Source organism: Carcharhinus amblyrhynchos, chromosome 26 (assembly GCF_965287045.1).
Source record: "Carcharhinus amblyrhynchos chromosome 26, sCarAmb.v2.hapA, whole genome shotgun sequence".
Taxonomy (NCBI): domain Eukaryota; kingdom Metazoa; phylum Chordata; class Chondrichthyes; order Carcharhiniformes; family Carcharhinidae; genus Carcharhinus; species Carcharhinus amblyrhynchos.
The window spans coordinates 11,048,213-11,065,226 of record NC_137349.1 but is presented as its reverse complement, the minus strand read 5'-3'; the positions used below and the strand labels follow the sequence as shown (position 1 = coordinate 11,065,226).

General features: G+C 44.4%; 1 protein-coding gene across 10 annotated transcripts in view; it reads left to right on the top strand.

Annotated features, from left to right (window-relative positions):
• gatad2ab (GATA zinc finger domain containing 2Ab) overlaps window positions 1-14,153 on the top strand; it is a 126,964-nt gene extending 112,811 nt beyond the window's left edge. For all 10 annotated transcript variants that reach the window (XM_080212602.1, XM_080212601.1, XM_080212599.1 and 7 more), the window contains 4 exons: window positions 1,853-2,055; window positions 5,633-5,719; window positions 7,909-8,092; window positions 9,205-14,153. In XM_080212602.1, coding sequence (XP_080068728.1) covers window positions 1,853-2,055; window positions 5,633-5,719; window positions 7,909-8,092; window positions 9,205-9,338 — 608 coding nt within the window. In that variant the 3' untranslated portion in view covers window positions 9,339-14,153. The remainder of the gene's footprint in view (window positions 1-1,852; window positions 2,056-5,632; window positions 5,720-7,908; window positions 8,093-9,204) is intronic.
• Window positions 14,154-17,014: the final 2,861 nt, after the last annotated feature.

Here is a 17,014-nt window from a genome sequence, read left to right as displayed (position 1 = left end):
TAAACCCAGTTTTCACGATTAGCAGATTTTGGCAGGGTGACAGTTCATCAATCCATGGTTACAACAGATGTGTGTATTTGGCAGGTGTACATAGAGTGAGGTCATGGATGGGCTGAACCAAGAATTACAAGGCAGTGATATAAATCTGAAAAGTTTGCTCCACCTTTTTTCAGTTTTAGGATTCAGCTGTTTGAGAGCAACTACACCGCCTTCATTATCAGATATCTTCAGATAGACCAAGGTTTCTACCAATTCGATCCACTCCTTTTTAGTACACATGGGATTTTTAAAAATTCATCAATAGAATGTGTGCTTCACTGACTAGACCAACATTTATTGCCCATCCCTAGTTTCCCTTGAGAAGGTGGTGGTGAGCTGCCTTCTTGAATCGCTACAGTCCCTGAGGTGTAGCTATATCCAGGTGCTGTTAGGGAGGAAGTTCCAGGATTTTGACCCAGCGACTGTGAAGAAATGGCAATAGATTTCCAAGTCACAATAGATATGGACTTGGAGGAGAGCTTCCAGGCGTTGGTGTTCCCAGGTACCTGCTGCTCCTGTCCTCCTCAAATGGTAGTTGTGGGTTTGGAAGGTGCTGCCTAAGGACCCTTGGAGAGTTCCTGCAGTACATCTTATAGATGGTGCACTTTGCTGCCACTGTTCATTGATGGTGGAGGGATTGTAAGTAGTATAACTACACCAGGCTGATGCTTGGCTAGTCTGCTGTAGGTTGGTTGGTGGTTGAGTGCTTCATTGGTAGTGAAGCACTTTAGGACATCCAGAGATCATGAAAGGCTCAGTAGAAATACAAATCTTCCCCTCCTGGTGTACAGCTCAGTTACATAGTGATTAATTTATTTCCCAACTGAACAAACAACAACTTGTATTTATATAGAGCCTTTAACATAGTAAAACATCCCAGGGCGTTTCAGTGCTGAGAGTCCAGCACCTGGTGTGAGTTAGGATACATAGGCTTAAACTCTGAGCCTTGGCTGTCCAGGGTATATAAGAACTAGGAGCAGGAGTCGGCCATTTGGCCCCTCAAGCCTGCTGCGCCATTCAGTAAGATCATGGCTGATCTTTTGTGGACTCAGTTCCACTTACCCGCCTGTTCACCATAACCCTTAACTCCTTTACTGTTCAAAAATGTATCCATCTCTGCAGTAAAAACATTCAATAAGGTAGCCTCAACTGCTTCACTGGGCAGGGAATTCCAGATTCACAACCCTTTGTGTGAAGAAGTTCCTCCTCAACTCAGTCCTAAATCTGCTCCCCCTTATTTTGAGGCAACGCCCCTTAGTTTAGTTTCACCCATCAGTGGAAACAGCTTCCCTGCTTCTGTCTTCTCTATTTCCTTCAGAATTTTATGTTTCTATAAGATCCCTGCTCATTTTTCTAAATTCCAGTGAGTATAGCCCCAGTCTACTTAGTCTCTCCTCATAAGCCAACCCCCTCAACTCCAGAATCAACCTAGTGAATCTCCTCTGCCTCTCCTCCAGTGCCAGTATATCCTTTCTCAAGTAAGCAGACTAAAACTACACAGACCTTCAGATGTGGCCTCACCAGTGCCTTATACAGCTGCAACATAACCTTGCTGCTTTTAAACTCCATCCCTGTAGCAATGAAGAACAAAATTTCATTTACCTTCTTAATTACGTGCTGCACCTGCAAACCAACTTTTTGCGATTTATACGAGTGGATGGTAGGGTGGAACAATGCTTGTTGTTCTTGAGCAGGCTTCTGCAATAATTGTGATTAAGGGGTGAACACTTTCGAGAGGTGGGGAGAGTGGGTGTGGGGAAACAGAGTGAGTTTACTTTGTGTTCTGATTGTATGTGTTTTCATGCTTTCTCAGGTAAAGGTTCAGCGCAGGGATTGACCCAAGAGCCATATGCCTGTTCTCAATGTAAAACTGATTTCACCTGTCGCTGGAGGCAAGGAAAAACTGGGACTATCATGTGTGAGCAATGCGTGACGTCCAACCAGAAGAAGGCATTGAAAGCTGAGCATACCAATCGTCTGAAAGCAGCATTTGTGAAGGCCCTTCAGCAAGAACAGGTAAGCAGGCGAGAAGCTGCAAACATATCCAGTGGTACTGTACCCGAGTGTTATAGTGGCAGACTGTACCCACTAGTATTGTCACCCAGTGTTACAGTGCCAGATCTGTATCCATTAATACTGTGCTCCAGTTTAGTGACAGCCCATGTGCCCCAGCAGTACTGTACCCCAGTATTAACAGTGACACATGTCCGAGTACTATACCCCAGTGTTATACAGTGACAGACCCATCCCCACCAGTGCTGTACCCCAGTGTTATACAATGACAGACCTGTCCTCACCGGTACTGTACCCCAGTGTTATACAGTGATAGACCCAAAGAACATTACGTTACACGAACAGGCCCTTCGGCCGTCCAAGCTTGCACCAACCATGCTGTCCACCTTCACTAAAACCCCCGCACCTTCCAGGAATCATATCTCTATTCCCATCCTATTCTTGTATTTGCAAGACGCCCTTGAAAGCCACTACCGTATCCGCTTCCACTACCTCTCCCTGGCAGTGAGTTCCAGGCACTCAGCGCCCGCTGTGTACAATATCTGCCTCATACATCTCCTTTAAACCTTGCACCTCTCTTAAAGCTGTGCTCCCTAGTAATTGACTCTTCCACCCTGGGGAAAAAGCTTCTGACTATCCACTCTGTCCATGTCTCTCTTAATCTTGTAGACTTCTACCAGGTCTCCCCATAACCTCTGTCTTTCCAGTGAAAACAAACCAAGTTTCTCCAACCTCTCCTCATAGCTAATGCTCTCCATACTAGGCAACATCCTGGTAAATCTTTTCTGTATCCTCTCCAAAGCCTCCACATCTTTCTGGTAATGTGGCAACTAGAATTGAACACTATGTTCCAGGTGCGGCCTAACTAAGGTTCTATAAAGCTGCAACATGACTTGCCAGTTTTTAAACTCAGTGTCCTGGCCGACAAAGGCAAGCATGCCATATGCCTCCTTGACTACCTTCTCCACCTGCATTACCACTTTCAGTGACCTGTGTACCTGTACACCCAGATCCCTTTGCTTATCGGTACTCTTAAGGGTTCTGCCATTTACTGTATATTTCCTATCTGTGTTAGACCTTCCAAAATGCATTACCTCTCACTTGTCCAAATTAAACTCCATCTGCCGTCTCTCTGCCCAGGCCTCGAACCGATCTATATTCTGCTGTATCCTCTGAGGTCGGTCACCAGTGGAGTGCCCCAGAGATCGGTTTTGGGACCCTTGCTGTTTGTCATTTTCATAAATGACCTGGATGGAGGGATGAGTTAGTAAGTTTGCCGACGACACGAAGGCTGGTGATGTGGATAGTTTGGAGGGATGTCAGAAGTTGCAGCAAGACGTAGATAGGATGCAAGACTGGGCGGAGAAGTGGCAGGTGGACTTCAACGCAGATAAATGTGTAGTGGTCCATTTTGGCAGGTCCAGTGGGATGGAGGAGTACAATATCAAGGGTAGGACTCTTAGTGTTGAGGACACAAGTTTAAGGTGCTGGAGAGCAGGTACAGAGGAGATGTCAGGGGTAAGTTTTTCACTCAGAGGGTGGTGAGTGAGTGGAATCGGCTGCCATTGGTGGTGGTAGAGGTGAACTCGCTGGGGTCTTTTAAGAGACTTCTAGATGAGTACATGGGATTTAATGGGATTGAGAGTTATAGATAGGCCAGGTAGGTATGGATATGATCGGCGCAACTTGTGGGCCGAAGGGCCTGTTTGTGCTGTAGTGTTCTACAATGATCCTCATCGCTGTCTGCAAATCCATCAACCTTTGTGTTGTCTGCAAACTTACTAATCAAACCAGTTACATTTTCCTCCAAATCATTTATTTATATTACAAACAGCAAAGGTCCCAGCACTGATCCCTGAGGAACGCTGCTTGTCACAGCCCTCCATTTCGAAATGCACCCTTCCACTGCTACCCTCTGTCTTCTTTGACTGAGTAAGGAGTCCCACAACACCAAGTTAAAATCCAACAGGTTTATTTGGTAGCAAACACCACTAGCTTTTGGAACACTGCTCCTTTGTCAGGTAAGTGGGAGTTCCAACGTTGGCATCTCCACATTATGACTACCATCGACACCTGCCAGTTCCAAATGGAGAGGATCTCCAAGAAGGTTGCGATATCGGCGCAGACATCAAGTTTCTACAAAAGTGAGACTTCTTACTGTGTTTACCCCAATCCAACGCCGGCATCTCCACATAATGACTTCTTTGACTGAGCTAGTTTTGTATCCATCTTGCCAGCTCACCTTTGATCCCATGCGACTTCACCTTCTGCACCAGTCTGCCATGAGGGACCTTGTCAAAGGCCTTACTGAAATCCATGTAGATAACATCCATTGCCCTACCCTCATTAATCATCTTTGTCACTTCCTCTCAAAACTCGATCGAGTTAGTGAGACACAACCTCCCCTTCACAAAACCATGTTACTTCTCACTAATATGTCCACTTATTTCCAAGTGGGAATAAATCCTGTCTTAAATAATCTTCTTCAATAATTTCCCTACCACTGATGTTAGGCTCACTGGCCCTGTAATTACCTGGATTATTCTTGCTACCTTTCTTAAACAAAGAAACAATATTGGCTATTCTCCCATCCTCTGGGACCTGCCCTGTAGCCAGCGAGGACACACAGATTTCTCTCAAGGTCCCAGCAATTTCCTCCCTTGCCTCTCTCAGTATTCTGAGATATATCCCATCAGGCCCTGGGGACTTGTCTACCTTAATATTTTTGAAGAACCCCAATATCTCCCTTTTGATCTCGACATGACTCAAACTAGCTACACATCCTATCATCATCCACCAAGTTCTTCTCTTTGGTAAATACTGACGCAGAGTACTCATTTAATACCTCGCCCATTTCCTCTGGCTCCACGCATAGATTCCCTCCCCTGCCCTTGAATGGGGTAACTAACCCTCTCCCTGGCTATCCTCTTGCTGTTTATATATGTATAAAAAGCCTTGGGATTTTCTTTAGTCCTGCTGGCCAATGCTTTTTCATGACCCCTTTTAGCCCATCCCCATCGGTACTATATCCCAATGTTTTACAATGACAGAACCATCCGTCCCCACCAGTACTGTACCCCAGTGTTATACAGTGACACCTATCCTAGCACTGTACCCCAGTGTTGTACAACGACAGACCCATCCCCACCAGTACTGTACCCAAGTGTTGTACAGTGATAGATTTGTATCACACATCAGTACAGCACCCACAGAATTACATAATTAATACAATATATGTAATAATACTGCAGCCATGTGTATTTTAGCAATACATTTAATTCTTCCTCCATTACTTGTGTCATGTACCATCTGTATTGAGTGAGCGACTGTCAGCTTTGGAGGATAAACTTATTGTTTGTGGGGGAGAGAATTTGACTCATCAAGAGGTAACCAGGTTCCTTGCACAACTCTCCCTCCCTCTCCATCTTTTGCAGAAGATGTCTTCTGCAAAAGCAATGCAATCAGCTTGGGGAGGAGAGAAAGAGGCTTGTGGCCCCCACTGCAGGCATTTACCTTTCTCTTTGGTGCATGTGTGTAAGGATGATTCTGGCAGAGGAAAAACCACTTGTTTATTTTGCAGGAGATTGAACAACGGATACTGCAACAGACATCATCTACTGTACAGAGCAAGCAGGACTCTGCAGTACAACACCACACGTTGAAACAGGTATTGGAGACAAATAATTCACTAAACTAACCTCTAAAGTAGCAAGCATTGAAATGCAGAACTGTCTCTATGGTTAGTTTTAACTGTTCCAACTGTAGCTTCTCCCAACATTGTATTCGTGCTCACAGCAGGTGAAGTATTTTCCGTGGAAGAATCCACACACTCTGTGGGACTGAAACTTAAGCACGTCGCAAGTGGGATGAATGCTGCAGGATTAGCAAGTGATCCTTCCTCTATATCCACATTGGAAAGATATACTCGATGTCGCTCAACTCCCCTGGTTCACAAGAACGATCCCTGGAATGATGAGCTTGTCATATGTGAAACAGTTGAGGACTCCAGTTTTGTACTTGTTGGAGTTTAGAAGGATGAGGGAGGATCTTATTGAAACTTACAGAATACTGCAAGGCCTGGATAGAGTGGACATGGAGAGGATGTTTCCATAGTCAGAAAAACTAGAATCAGAGGGTACAAGGGTAAGGTGGAAAAGGGTCTTTCTGAAGGTCATATATTTCAGGCTGCAGAAATCAAAATTTATTGCAGAAAACAATAGATATGAAGCAAAATCCAATCCGAAGTGAGACGGTACTTGAATGTTGAATATATTTTTCAATATTCATGGAGTTCCTTCTGTTATAATTCTGCTGGCCAGTTGGAGAGAGAAACCAGAGTCACTATTTATTTGGAATTGATTTATTCAGTGTAAAATATTACAGATATATAAGTAACTCTTCACGTGATCCAGAACCTGAGTCTCTTTATATGTGCTGAAAGAACCATATGATCACTGCCCTCTACCTGTATGTGTTTACTCGCAATTGATACAATTAATACCTTCCCTGTTCCTAATTTAGATTTGATTGGTCATGTTGTCCCATGTCACAGCTGTGATGTAGAAAAGTGGCCAGAAAAAGACCTATAGATAATAGTGAAAGGCTGCAATATAAAATACACCTGTGTCAGCAACTTCCTTGTCACATTACTGTTTGAAAGCTGCTAGAAACAAAAACAAAACACTTTCTCATTCAGTGCACAATCATTATTAATTATCGTCGTTAGCCAGGGTGAGAAGAAAATGTAAAACACTGTCTCTCACTAGTGGAGAGTATCTTTGTGCCTTAAATATATCATGTCTCCACACACAATGGTGTTTGTTGTGGCAATAGACCAGGGAGCAGGAAATGAAACACATCTGATCGGAAGCAGCTGATCTGGCTTGTATTAGCTTTTAAATTTGCCTGTGGCACCATTTTATGCAGCAATGCATGGCATAATTTACCTGAATGGGCTGATCAAACCACAGAACTTCAAAGCAAGTGGTGATATTCAGCTGACTTCCTGAACGTTGCAGTGAGCCCAGTCTCTCCGCCATCAGTGATTGACAGAGGGTGGTGGTGATGGTCTGGAGCTCCTTCTGCCTGAGTGCGACCAAGGCAGAAACTCCCATCACTTTTTTAAAATATACTTGGATAGGCAGTTGAGGCACTGTGACGTTCAGGCTACAGACCAAGACCTGAAAGGTGGGGTCGGATGGAAAAGCTAATTTGGCCAGCACAGGTGGACTGAATAAATCTTTCTCTAATGCCTCAATCCCTGCTTGACTTCCTCTCTCGCGAAGCCCCAGCTTTTTGTCAGTTGCATGTATACTGAGTGCACCAAGGGAGATCAGCTAGATTCTGAGAAGAAAGTTAGATCTGCTGAAAACTTGGCAAGAATGGGATTAATTAATTACCAAATTTAAAGAGAATCTTTGAACCTTTAAAAATGATGTTGCAATTACTGAGAATTTTCCTATACAGGAAACATTGTCCACTCAACTGATCTGAAATAAACCTTGTTTTCATATCTCAAAAGTGCTTTTCACCTGAATGCTATAAGACTGACAGCAATTGGAATTTCACTTGGATATACCATAGTTGGAAGTGAGTAATTGTGATACTGGTGCATTGAGCCGAGTGTTTCCTTCGAAAGTTAGGACTTCCGCAGAATAGTCGGAGGTTTATTTTGCATCCAACCCTCCTTGTGTTTGACCTGTTGAGATTTTTTATGTCGACCTTCTGTATTCAGTGTGAAAGTCCTTAAGGTCCAAAATCCGTTATCTTTTTGAGAACAGAACCGGACTTCAGTAAATAGATGATAATTAAATCCTGCATTTTTGAAGCTAACTATGATGAATTTATTTTATCCAGAACTCTGGGCAGCTGTCTCGAGGGCCGCAGTCGATTACAGCCAATCCCCGAGGTGTGCTGCACACGTTTAGCCAAGCGTCTCAGATGCAGAACGCAGTTCTTGTCAGCAGGCAGAGTAAGCATACAGAGAGAGCTGGGAGCAAAGGCAACACTGCCACCTGGAGGAAACAGATTACCAACACAGGTAGATCAACATTTATTTATGCCCTTGTCTCTCTCCATTCCCCACCCATTCCTCCTCAGTCTGCGTCTGTCCCCCCGGCAATCAAAACAACTTTATGCTTTGCGTCAATCTGAATACAGAGCGGGTGATGAGAGCTTATCCTGACCTCAACAAGACCATTAGGGCATTTAGTACAACAGCAACCTAGAATCATAGAATCCTACAGTGCAGAAGGAGGCCATTCAGCCCATCGAGTCTGCACCAACCACAATCGCATCCAGGCCCAACCCCATGCATTCACCCTAGCTTGTCCCCCTGACACTAAGGGGTAACTTAGCATAGCCAATTCACCTAACCTGCACATCTTTGGGAGAAAACCAGAGCACCCGGTGGAAACCCATGCAGACGTGGGGAGAATGTGCACATTCCACATAGACACGGAGAGAATATACACAGTCCACACAGACACGGGGAGAATGTGCAAATCCGCACAGACAAGTGACCCAAGCCAGGAATCAAACCTGGGTCTCTGGCACTGTGAGGCAGCAGTGCTAACCTGCATTTATTGAGCATCTTTAACATCGCAAAATGTTGCAAGGGGCTTCACGGGCACACTATCAAAATTTGTTGCAGCAGCTTGATCACAGATAGTCTTAAAAGGAGGAGGAGAGAGGCTGACATTTGGGGAATGGAGACACAGTTGCCAGTTGGTGGAGGGGAGGGAATGTCTGCCCATTTATCCATTACCCACCTACCATGTGAATTGGGTCCAGGAAATGACATGGGAAGCATCAGTGTCATTGCTGCGACATTCAGTTGAAATGATCCCACCTGAGTCAGGCAGCTGCTTTCTAATCTTACTGGGAAACCTCAGGACATACGTTTTGAGTGCAAACCAGGGTGGAAAGTGAAACAAAAGAACTCTAAACATTAAAGGATTTGTAACAGTCGAGATTGTTAGTCAATGTGGGAAGGGGGAGGACAAGGATGAGAGGGGAAAGGAATTGGAATCTCAGGCCAACCTGCCAGCTTCCATTCAGACAACTGATTTGGAATCTGCTCATCAAATTCCGTTAGGATGATGTTTTTGTTTGGTGCAGTTACTAAGTCTTGCCACTTCTCTCCATTTCCAGGGGTTACCATGGCGTACGTTAGCCCGAATCTATCAGTGCACAAGACAACTTCAGCCGTGGATCGTCAGCGCGAATACCTGCTGGACATGATCCCCTCACGATCCATCAGCCAATCGGCCACCACATGGAAATAAATCGGGATGGGGGTAGGGGGGAGGGAAATAGCTCAGAGACAGCTGCCAACGCCTTGCACCCTTCTTCACTGCTGACATGCAGTCCAACAGTCAGAGGTGTGGGGCCCACAGCAACCTGCCGATTTTCCTGTAATCCTATTGGATGAAATCTGGATTTCTTTGCCCTTCGGACACTTCAAAAAATTTATCAGGAAAAAGTACAACGTGACTAATAGAAATGGGTATTCACTGTCAGATTATAATGAAAGCTGTATGGGGAAATGAGAATATTTTTAACTTGCTCTTTGAGTTTGAACATGTCTGTATGTGTTTGCGCCTGTGTGTGTATGTGTGCTTGTGCCTGAGAGTGTGTGTATGCGTGTGCACCTGTGAGTGTGTGTGTATGTGCGTGCGCACGCGCCTCTGTGTTACATGCATGCCCGTGAGAGTGAGTTTGAGTGTGTGTGAGTGCATGAGAGTGTGTGGGCCCATGTGTATGTGTGCGCATGTGAGAGAGTGCGGGCCCATGTGTGTGCGCGTACATTAGAGCACGTACATGTGAGAGCGCGGACCCGTGCGTGCGTGTACATGAGAGAGCGCGGGCCCGTGTGTGTGTACATGCATGAGAGCACACGGGCCCATGTGTGCGCGTGCGCATGTGAGAGCATGCGAGTATGTGTTTGTGCGCACATGATAGCGTGGGTTCATGTGCGCATGCGTGCATGAGTGTGCAGGCCTGTGTGCATGCGCACGTGAGAGAGCATGGGCCCATGTGTGTGAGAGCACAAGCTTGTATGTCTGTGTATTGTTTCTCACCATTATAGTATAAAAGACGCCATCATAAGTCTCAAGTTCTACAATAGTGTAGCCTTTTGATTTTTTCTCTCGTGACCACAAATACAAGAGCCTTGTGTTCAACAGTGTGAAGGGCAGAGTTGAGAAGGGGCCAACTAAGCCAATTACGGTCAGGCAGTTTGGAGTGTTCCGTTTTCAGGAACAGAGACTTGGAATTTCAAGAAGTCTGGGCAGTGTTGAAGGACCACCAAACATCTGAACTGGTGCGGTCCAAACTGAGGATCCTTACCTTCTACCATGGTCTAGAGATGATGTTGTAATTCCTCATCTTCCACCTTTAAAGCATGCTTGCCTAATAGCTTTTAAGCAAAGCATGTGATTTCTTTGGGCTTTCTCTGCCTGCCCATACCCACTGACTATTTGTCTTCATTTTAAATGGCTGGGGGTAGGGGGTCATCTTTTTCACAATGAGGATTCATTTTGGAGAATAGAAATAGGTGCTTGTGCCCTATGTTAGATAATGTGCAATGTTGCTGGGAATGTCCAGTGTGTCAGTTTCCGATCTGCCCAGAGACCATTTTTCACAGTGAAAACAACCCAGTGACTCCTTCCTCTCCTTCACGGTCACCAACCCCCCACCTACCCCCCCCGACCACAACACACACATCAACGAGCATCACTGTTTACAAGCTGGGAAGCGATGAGTAACCTGAGACATGGGTCATTTTCTATTGCTCAAGTGGGGAGATTCATTCAGCAAAGAATCTGAGATTTTCAGGGATTCTGTGTGAAATTAGGCAGGCAGTCTTGAAATATCCATTCCAGTGAAGGACATCACAGAAGCGCATATTGCTCCACTTGCAGAAGTCATTTCAGAAAGGGTGAATAATTTCTTCTCTGTTTAATATTCCTTTCTTTCTACCCTCCACTGCCCTCCAGCTCCCACAATTGTGGCTTTGCTGCTATTTAAGCACCCCCACATTGGAGTGCTTGGGCTTGTATCCAAGCGAACCTAGTTTCAATACTGGATTTTTAAAGGTGTCTGGCTCTGCCTTTTAAATTCATGGGGGGCCAGTGGCGGGGTGCAAATTTTTCTTTTTAAGACTTTCATTTATGCTCCCAAGCCATTGAGGTCAGTTGCCCTTATCTGGATGCTCCAGTGCTCTCATCAATGTTGAGCATTGTGTTTACATTTGGGCAGTGATGGGCTGGCAGAGGTGGATCAAGACAATTTTGTTCAGGCAAAAGTTGCTCCTTGAAGGCAAATCTGGGGTAGGAAGAAGGGGGAGAACTAGCAGACACAGTGAAGAATGTCCACAGCATTCAAGTGTAGCCAGATGATTCTGCACTCCATTCCAAACCTCGGGAAAACTGGAATTGACAGTCATTTCAACCCCAGCTTGTTTCTCCTTCCAGTGTGAATAATTTCTTTTGACATTTAGAGAGATTTTTATTTCTCCCCCCTTTCTGATATCCGATTAGTCATTAGGAAGCTATAAAAAATATTTTGCCAGTTGTCCCTGTTTCTTTTTTGCTTTGAATATGAGGGTTTTTTTGTATATGATTGGTTAGCTGGAATGAGAAATTTAATTCCACCAGAGTTAGAATAACAATACAGAAAGCATTTGGACCACTGCAGAGATTGAAAGGTATAATTTTCAGAGACCCCCAATATTTATAAATGATCACAGTCTCATTCATGGAAATTATTCAATACTAGTGTGTTTCTGATATAAAACCTGGAGATAGAGAAATGGTATTCCAGCTTCAAAACCTGACCGCGTGCTCCCAAGGACTAATAAGGAACAGTAGAGACGTGATAATTGCGCCAATGCACTGCAGTGCTGAGCACCATTTGAACAGGTTCCAGGTTTGATCCCAGCGGACAGAGGCACCGGGAAGTACATGGAGTTGTTGCCCTTTTGCCTTTGATGCCCCCTGAGCTAGGAAAGATCTGCCAAAGTTTATGCTGCTGGTGGCCATCCAGTGACTCCTATTGGGAAGTCCAGTTGCATGTGTGGAGGTCAAGATTGGTCTCAAGTGTTTGGCACAGCCCCCTCCCTGACCCTGCCCCAAACTTAAAAATCCTCCTCCTCAGCCAATTTGTACATGAAGAGTAACCACTTGGATGAGATTCCAGAAGACTGCCCAGTTTCTGTGGAGTAAAGGAGGAGGCCTTCACATACCAGACACTGTTCCAGATTGCCTCCTGTGTACTGTTTCTGAGTGACGACCAGAACGATTTTGTACCATCTTTTCAAAACAGAACACACATTTTTCTGGATATGTCGTACCAGTGTCTTTCAGTATATTATATTTTTGATTGACGTGAAGGGGGTGGGGTGGGTGGCAAGGTTAGGAAGTTTGTCCATTTTGTAACATATTGGGTGGAGCTCGATAGTTGGAAGTTCTCTTGGAGACTTGGGTTCTCTGTTGCAATGTACATAACTGAAATGTTTTTTTTGTTGTAGAAGTTTGAGTTTGTTGCGAACTTTGTTGGATCTTTACACGGTTATTGAATTCAAGATTCAGGGTGGATTGTAGACTGGGAGTGGGGTGGGGGGTGCAGAAAATGACCTGGCTATAATCCACCCAGAGACTGAGTTAGACCGTGTGCTGGTTTTTTTTTTGTCCCTGATTCACTCCCTCTTCTGTTCTCACTGTCTCACGTGCTTTCTTGGGAGAGTTGGGCTTGCTGACTGCTTATTGAGCCAGTAGGAGACTTATTTCCATCCTTGAGAATGTGTTGGTTCCATTGTTTCTCTCCTCGGTCCCCCAGCTGTTTACACATTGTTTCAGTTGATGCAATCAACTGCAAATACTACTCGTTTTGGAGAGGCATGTACAATGTGTTAATATTACGCATTACCAATGATAAACAGTGTGTGCCCTGTATTTTGGACTCTTTTCTAAAGGGTGATACCCTAAATCTGGGATTAGGAACTAAATGAGAACCAGAATGTTCTTCACTGTGAAGTGGGTTGATGACTTCAGCTTGTTGTCCACCATCTCATCGGGACCCCCTCACCTTTCTGCTCCTCTTTAACCCCCTCAAAAAAATGAGATGCAGGCGCAAGGGGTACAACCTTTGGAACCAGAGTTCAGGCTGAGACCTCCTCTGGATGAAAAGTGTTTCTTCTGCTGGCTCTTGTGTTAGTTTGGGGCACACTTGATCAGTGCACTTCCTAATGGGCATGGGCCCACTCACATTCTCTCTCACTCTCTATCTCCCTCACTCTCACTCACACACACACACACACACATTATAATATGTTTGGACCACAGCTAGATCTTTTTAATCAGGTTGGATGAGGTGGTCATGTTTTGGTTTTGGGGGAGGGACAAGTAACCATGTTTGACAATTGTTTTATACTTTGGTGGAAATGTAGTCTCTACAGGAGATCGACTGTGCCTCATTTGGATGATCAGTAACAAATTTGATACCAAATAAAGCACCCAGCTTCACTGCGACAGCGAGAGTTTGGGTTGCAGGATAATCGGAAACCTACAACTCCCACCTTCCTCTTCGGACCCCACTCCTATTCTCTTCCCCTCCCTTCCCCAAAATTGGTTGCCAGGGGAAAGGAGAGTGAAGAAAGAGCAACTGACAGGTATTTTTCTAGAATGAATGCAAACACCCCAGAAACCTCAAGCACATACTGTCTGTAAGCAGAAACCGTTTTCAAGTGGGAGCAGTGACTGTGTTCATGGAAATAATCGCAGATTTAACAGAAAACTTGCGCTGTGCAAAAGAACTTTTATCTCCACTTTGCATCGTCAGCAAATTTATATTCCGGGTGACTAAAGTCACAAGTCGATGCATATGTGAGTTGGTTATCTTCTGGACCTTCTATTTACTGTGACTATAGCCTTTAATAGAAAGAAGTTTCAAAGAAATTGCTCAAGATGTCCATTCCCACTGAAGCCCTGCTGGGGAATTTCAATCCATGCTTGAAATGGATTATGTATATTGTATTGTGAGGGATTTTTAGCATTTGAATGACAAATAAACAGGACAAACAGCACTCTGGCACTTTTGTCTGTTCTTCATGATGTTTGTTTTACCCTATTTGTGCTCCTTGAATTGAAAATTACTGATGATGAATGAAGTCTTCCGAAGGCTTTGATGAGATGTGGGTGTCACTGGCGAGGCCAGCATTTACTGTCCATCCCTAATTACCCTGAACTGAGTGGCTTACTCGGCTATTTCAGAAGGCAGGTTAAGAGTCAGCCACACTGCTCTCAGTGTGGGGTCAAGTGTAAGCCAGGCCCGATAAAGATGACAGATTTCCTTCACTAAAGGACATTAGTGAATCAGATGGGCTCTGATGATGGTCAATAATTTTGTGGCCAGCATTACTGAGACTAGCTTTCACTTCCAGCTTTTAATTGAATTTAAATTCTATGAGCTGCTGTGGTGGGATTTGAACCTGTCTCTTCTGAACGTTAGCCTGGATTGTTAGTCATTACCATTATACCGCCACCACCTCTCAGTGTCATTCACATGGGTAAGGTATACATTTGAGAGTAAAATATCACTGCATTGTTAAATGAAACGCTCAGGCAGACCCAGTCTACATTGAAAATGGCCACTCCCAAGATCTAAGAGGTTTTGGAAAAGATATGATGTGCAGATGCCGGCATTGGACTGAGGTAGGCACAATAAGCAGTCTCAACACCAGGTTGAAGCCTAACAGGCTTATTTGGTAGCACAAGCTTTCGGAGCGCTGCTCCTTCACTCACCTGATGAAGGGGCAGTCCTCAAAGTTCCTCCTGCTGAATAAACCTGTTGGACTTGGAAAAGGTAAAGAGGAGGGTGTGGGGAAATTTGGGGAGTAAATTCCAGAGCTATACTCAATTAGCTGAAGGCACACTTAAAGGATATGAGTGGGTTTGTGCCAATCAGCTTGGTTGAGAAAATGGAGGCCAATAATCTGCAGTGCAGAGAAAGGTTTTTTAAAAATTTCCAATTAATGCTATTGAATGATCAAGGGGCCTTGTATTACCTCCACCTCTAAGGGCTACAGCCTCATGCAATGGATGATGTGCATTGGGTGTTAAATAGTTGAGAGGCATCTGGTGAGATATCCCAGTTTTTTTGTCCATGTTCCCAACCCAACCATCAAAATTCATACACAGGTCCAGTCAACCAAGCAAGAAATAAAAGCTCAAATCTAACAAGTTAGTTGTGGGGGCTGGTTCATTCCAGATTGAGAGCCTTTGATCATAGTTTGGACAACAGATGAGAGGCGCCTTGGCCACGGTTTAATTTCCCAACCAGCGTTAATTTAGGTTTTTATCAAGTTATGATTTGCTGTGTGCAAATTGGTTACGAGATCTTTTTATCCTTTTGTTTCCATTCCTAATGGCCCTTGAGAATGTGGCAATGAGCTGCTGCCTTGAACTGCTGCAGTCCATCTAGTGTGAGTATACCCACAAAATCATCACATGAAGGCCAGATTTCTTTCCCTAATGAATCTGATGATTTTTACAATCATCAGTGATGAGTTTTTATTCTTTCATGAGATGTGGGTGTCACTGAAAAGGCCAACATTTGATGCCCATCCCTAATTGCCCTTGAACTGAGTGGCTTGCTGGGTAATTTAAGAGGGTTGTTAAGACTCAACTGTCTTACTGTGGGTCTGGAGTCACTTGTAGGAAAATAATTTCATGGCATTGTTAAGACTAGCTTTCAATTTCAGACTAATTGGTGGAATTTAAACTCAATCTGTTGTGGTGGGATTTGAACCCCTCTCACCAGGGCATTAGTCTGACCCTCCAGGTTACTCATTCAGTGAAATTACCACTATGTCACTCTCCCCTGATTAGAGTTGGGCTGGCTGGTTGACTGCTCGTTAAGTCAGTAAGAGACTTGCGTCCATCCTTGAGAATGTTGGTTCCATTGTTATTTCTCCTCTTGCTCCCTTAGCTGTTTACATATTGCAGTTGATTGCATCAATTGATACAAATACTACTAGTTTTGGAGAGGTATGTACAATATGTTAATATTATGCATTGCTGATGATAAACAGCATGTGCCCTGTTCTTTGGACTCTCCCTAAAGGGTAATCCCCTAAATCTAAATAAGAATCAGAATGTTCTTCACAATGAAGTGGGTTGATAACTTCAGTTTGTTGCCCATCATCTCATTGGGACCCCCTTCCTTTCTACTCCTCTTCCAGCCCCCAGCTCTCATTCAAAAAAAAGAGATGCACAGAAGAGGAGTGCAATGGTGACTGTGCTTCCAAAAAAAAGGCTCTTTAGCTGTAAACTCTGGGATGTTATATATTTGTGAAAGCTGCTCACCTGATGAAGGAGTGGTGCTCCGAAAGCTCGTGCTACCAAATAAATCTGTTGGACTTTAACCTGGTGTTGTGAGACTGCTTACTGAGCCATCTCCAGAGTATTACCCTGGGTCTCTGGATTGCTAACCCAGTGACAATACCACTGTCATTTTCTCTCTGATTCACGAAGACACACTTTCACCATGGCACAGTGGATAGCACTGCTGCCTCTGTGCCAGAGACCTGGGTTCAATTCCCGGCTTGGGTCAGTGTCTGTGCAAAATCTGCACATTCTCCATGTGTCTGCGTGGGTTTCCTCCCACAATCTGAAAGACATGCTGGTTAGGTGCATTGGCCGAGCTGAATTCTCAGTGTACTCAAACAGGCGACTAGAGGATTTTCACAGTAACTTCACTGCAGTGTTAATGTAAGCCTACTTGTGACACAAACTTTAAATTTGATTCCAATCTTAAAACATTTGTGTGGCTCTTTATCAAATTTAGTTTGATCACCTTCCTGTAAGGCAACTGGGGAGACTTTGCTACGTTAGAGGTGTTGTATAAGTGCAAGCAGTATTTGCATGGAGTTGGTTGCAATTTTGACTCTTTACTGTTTGCA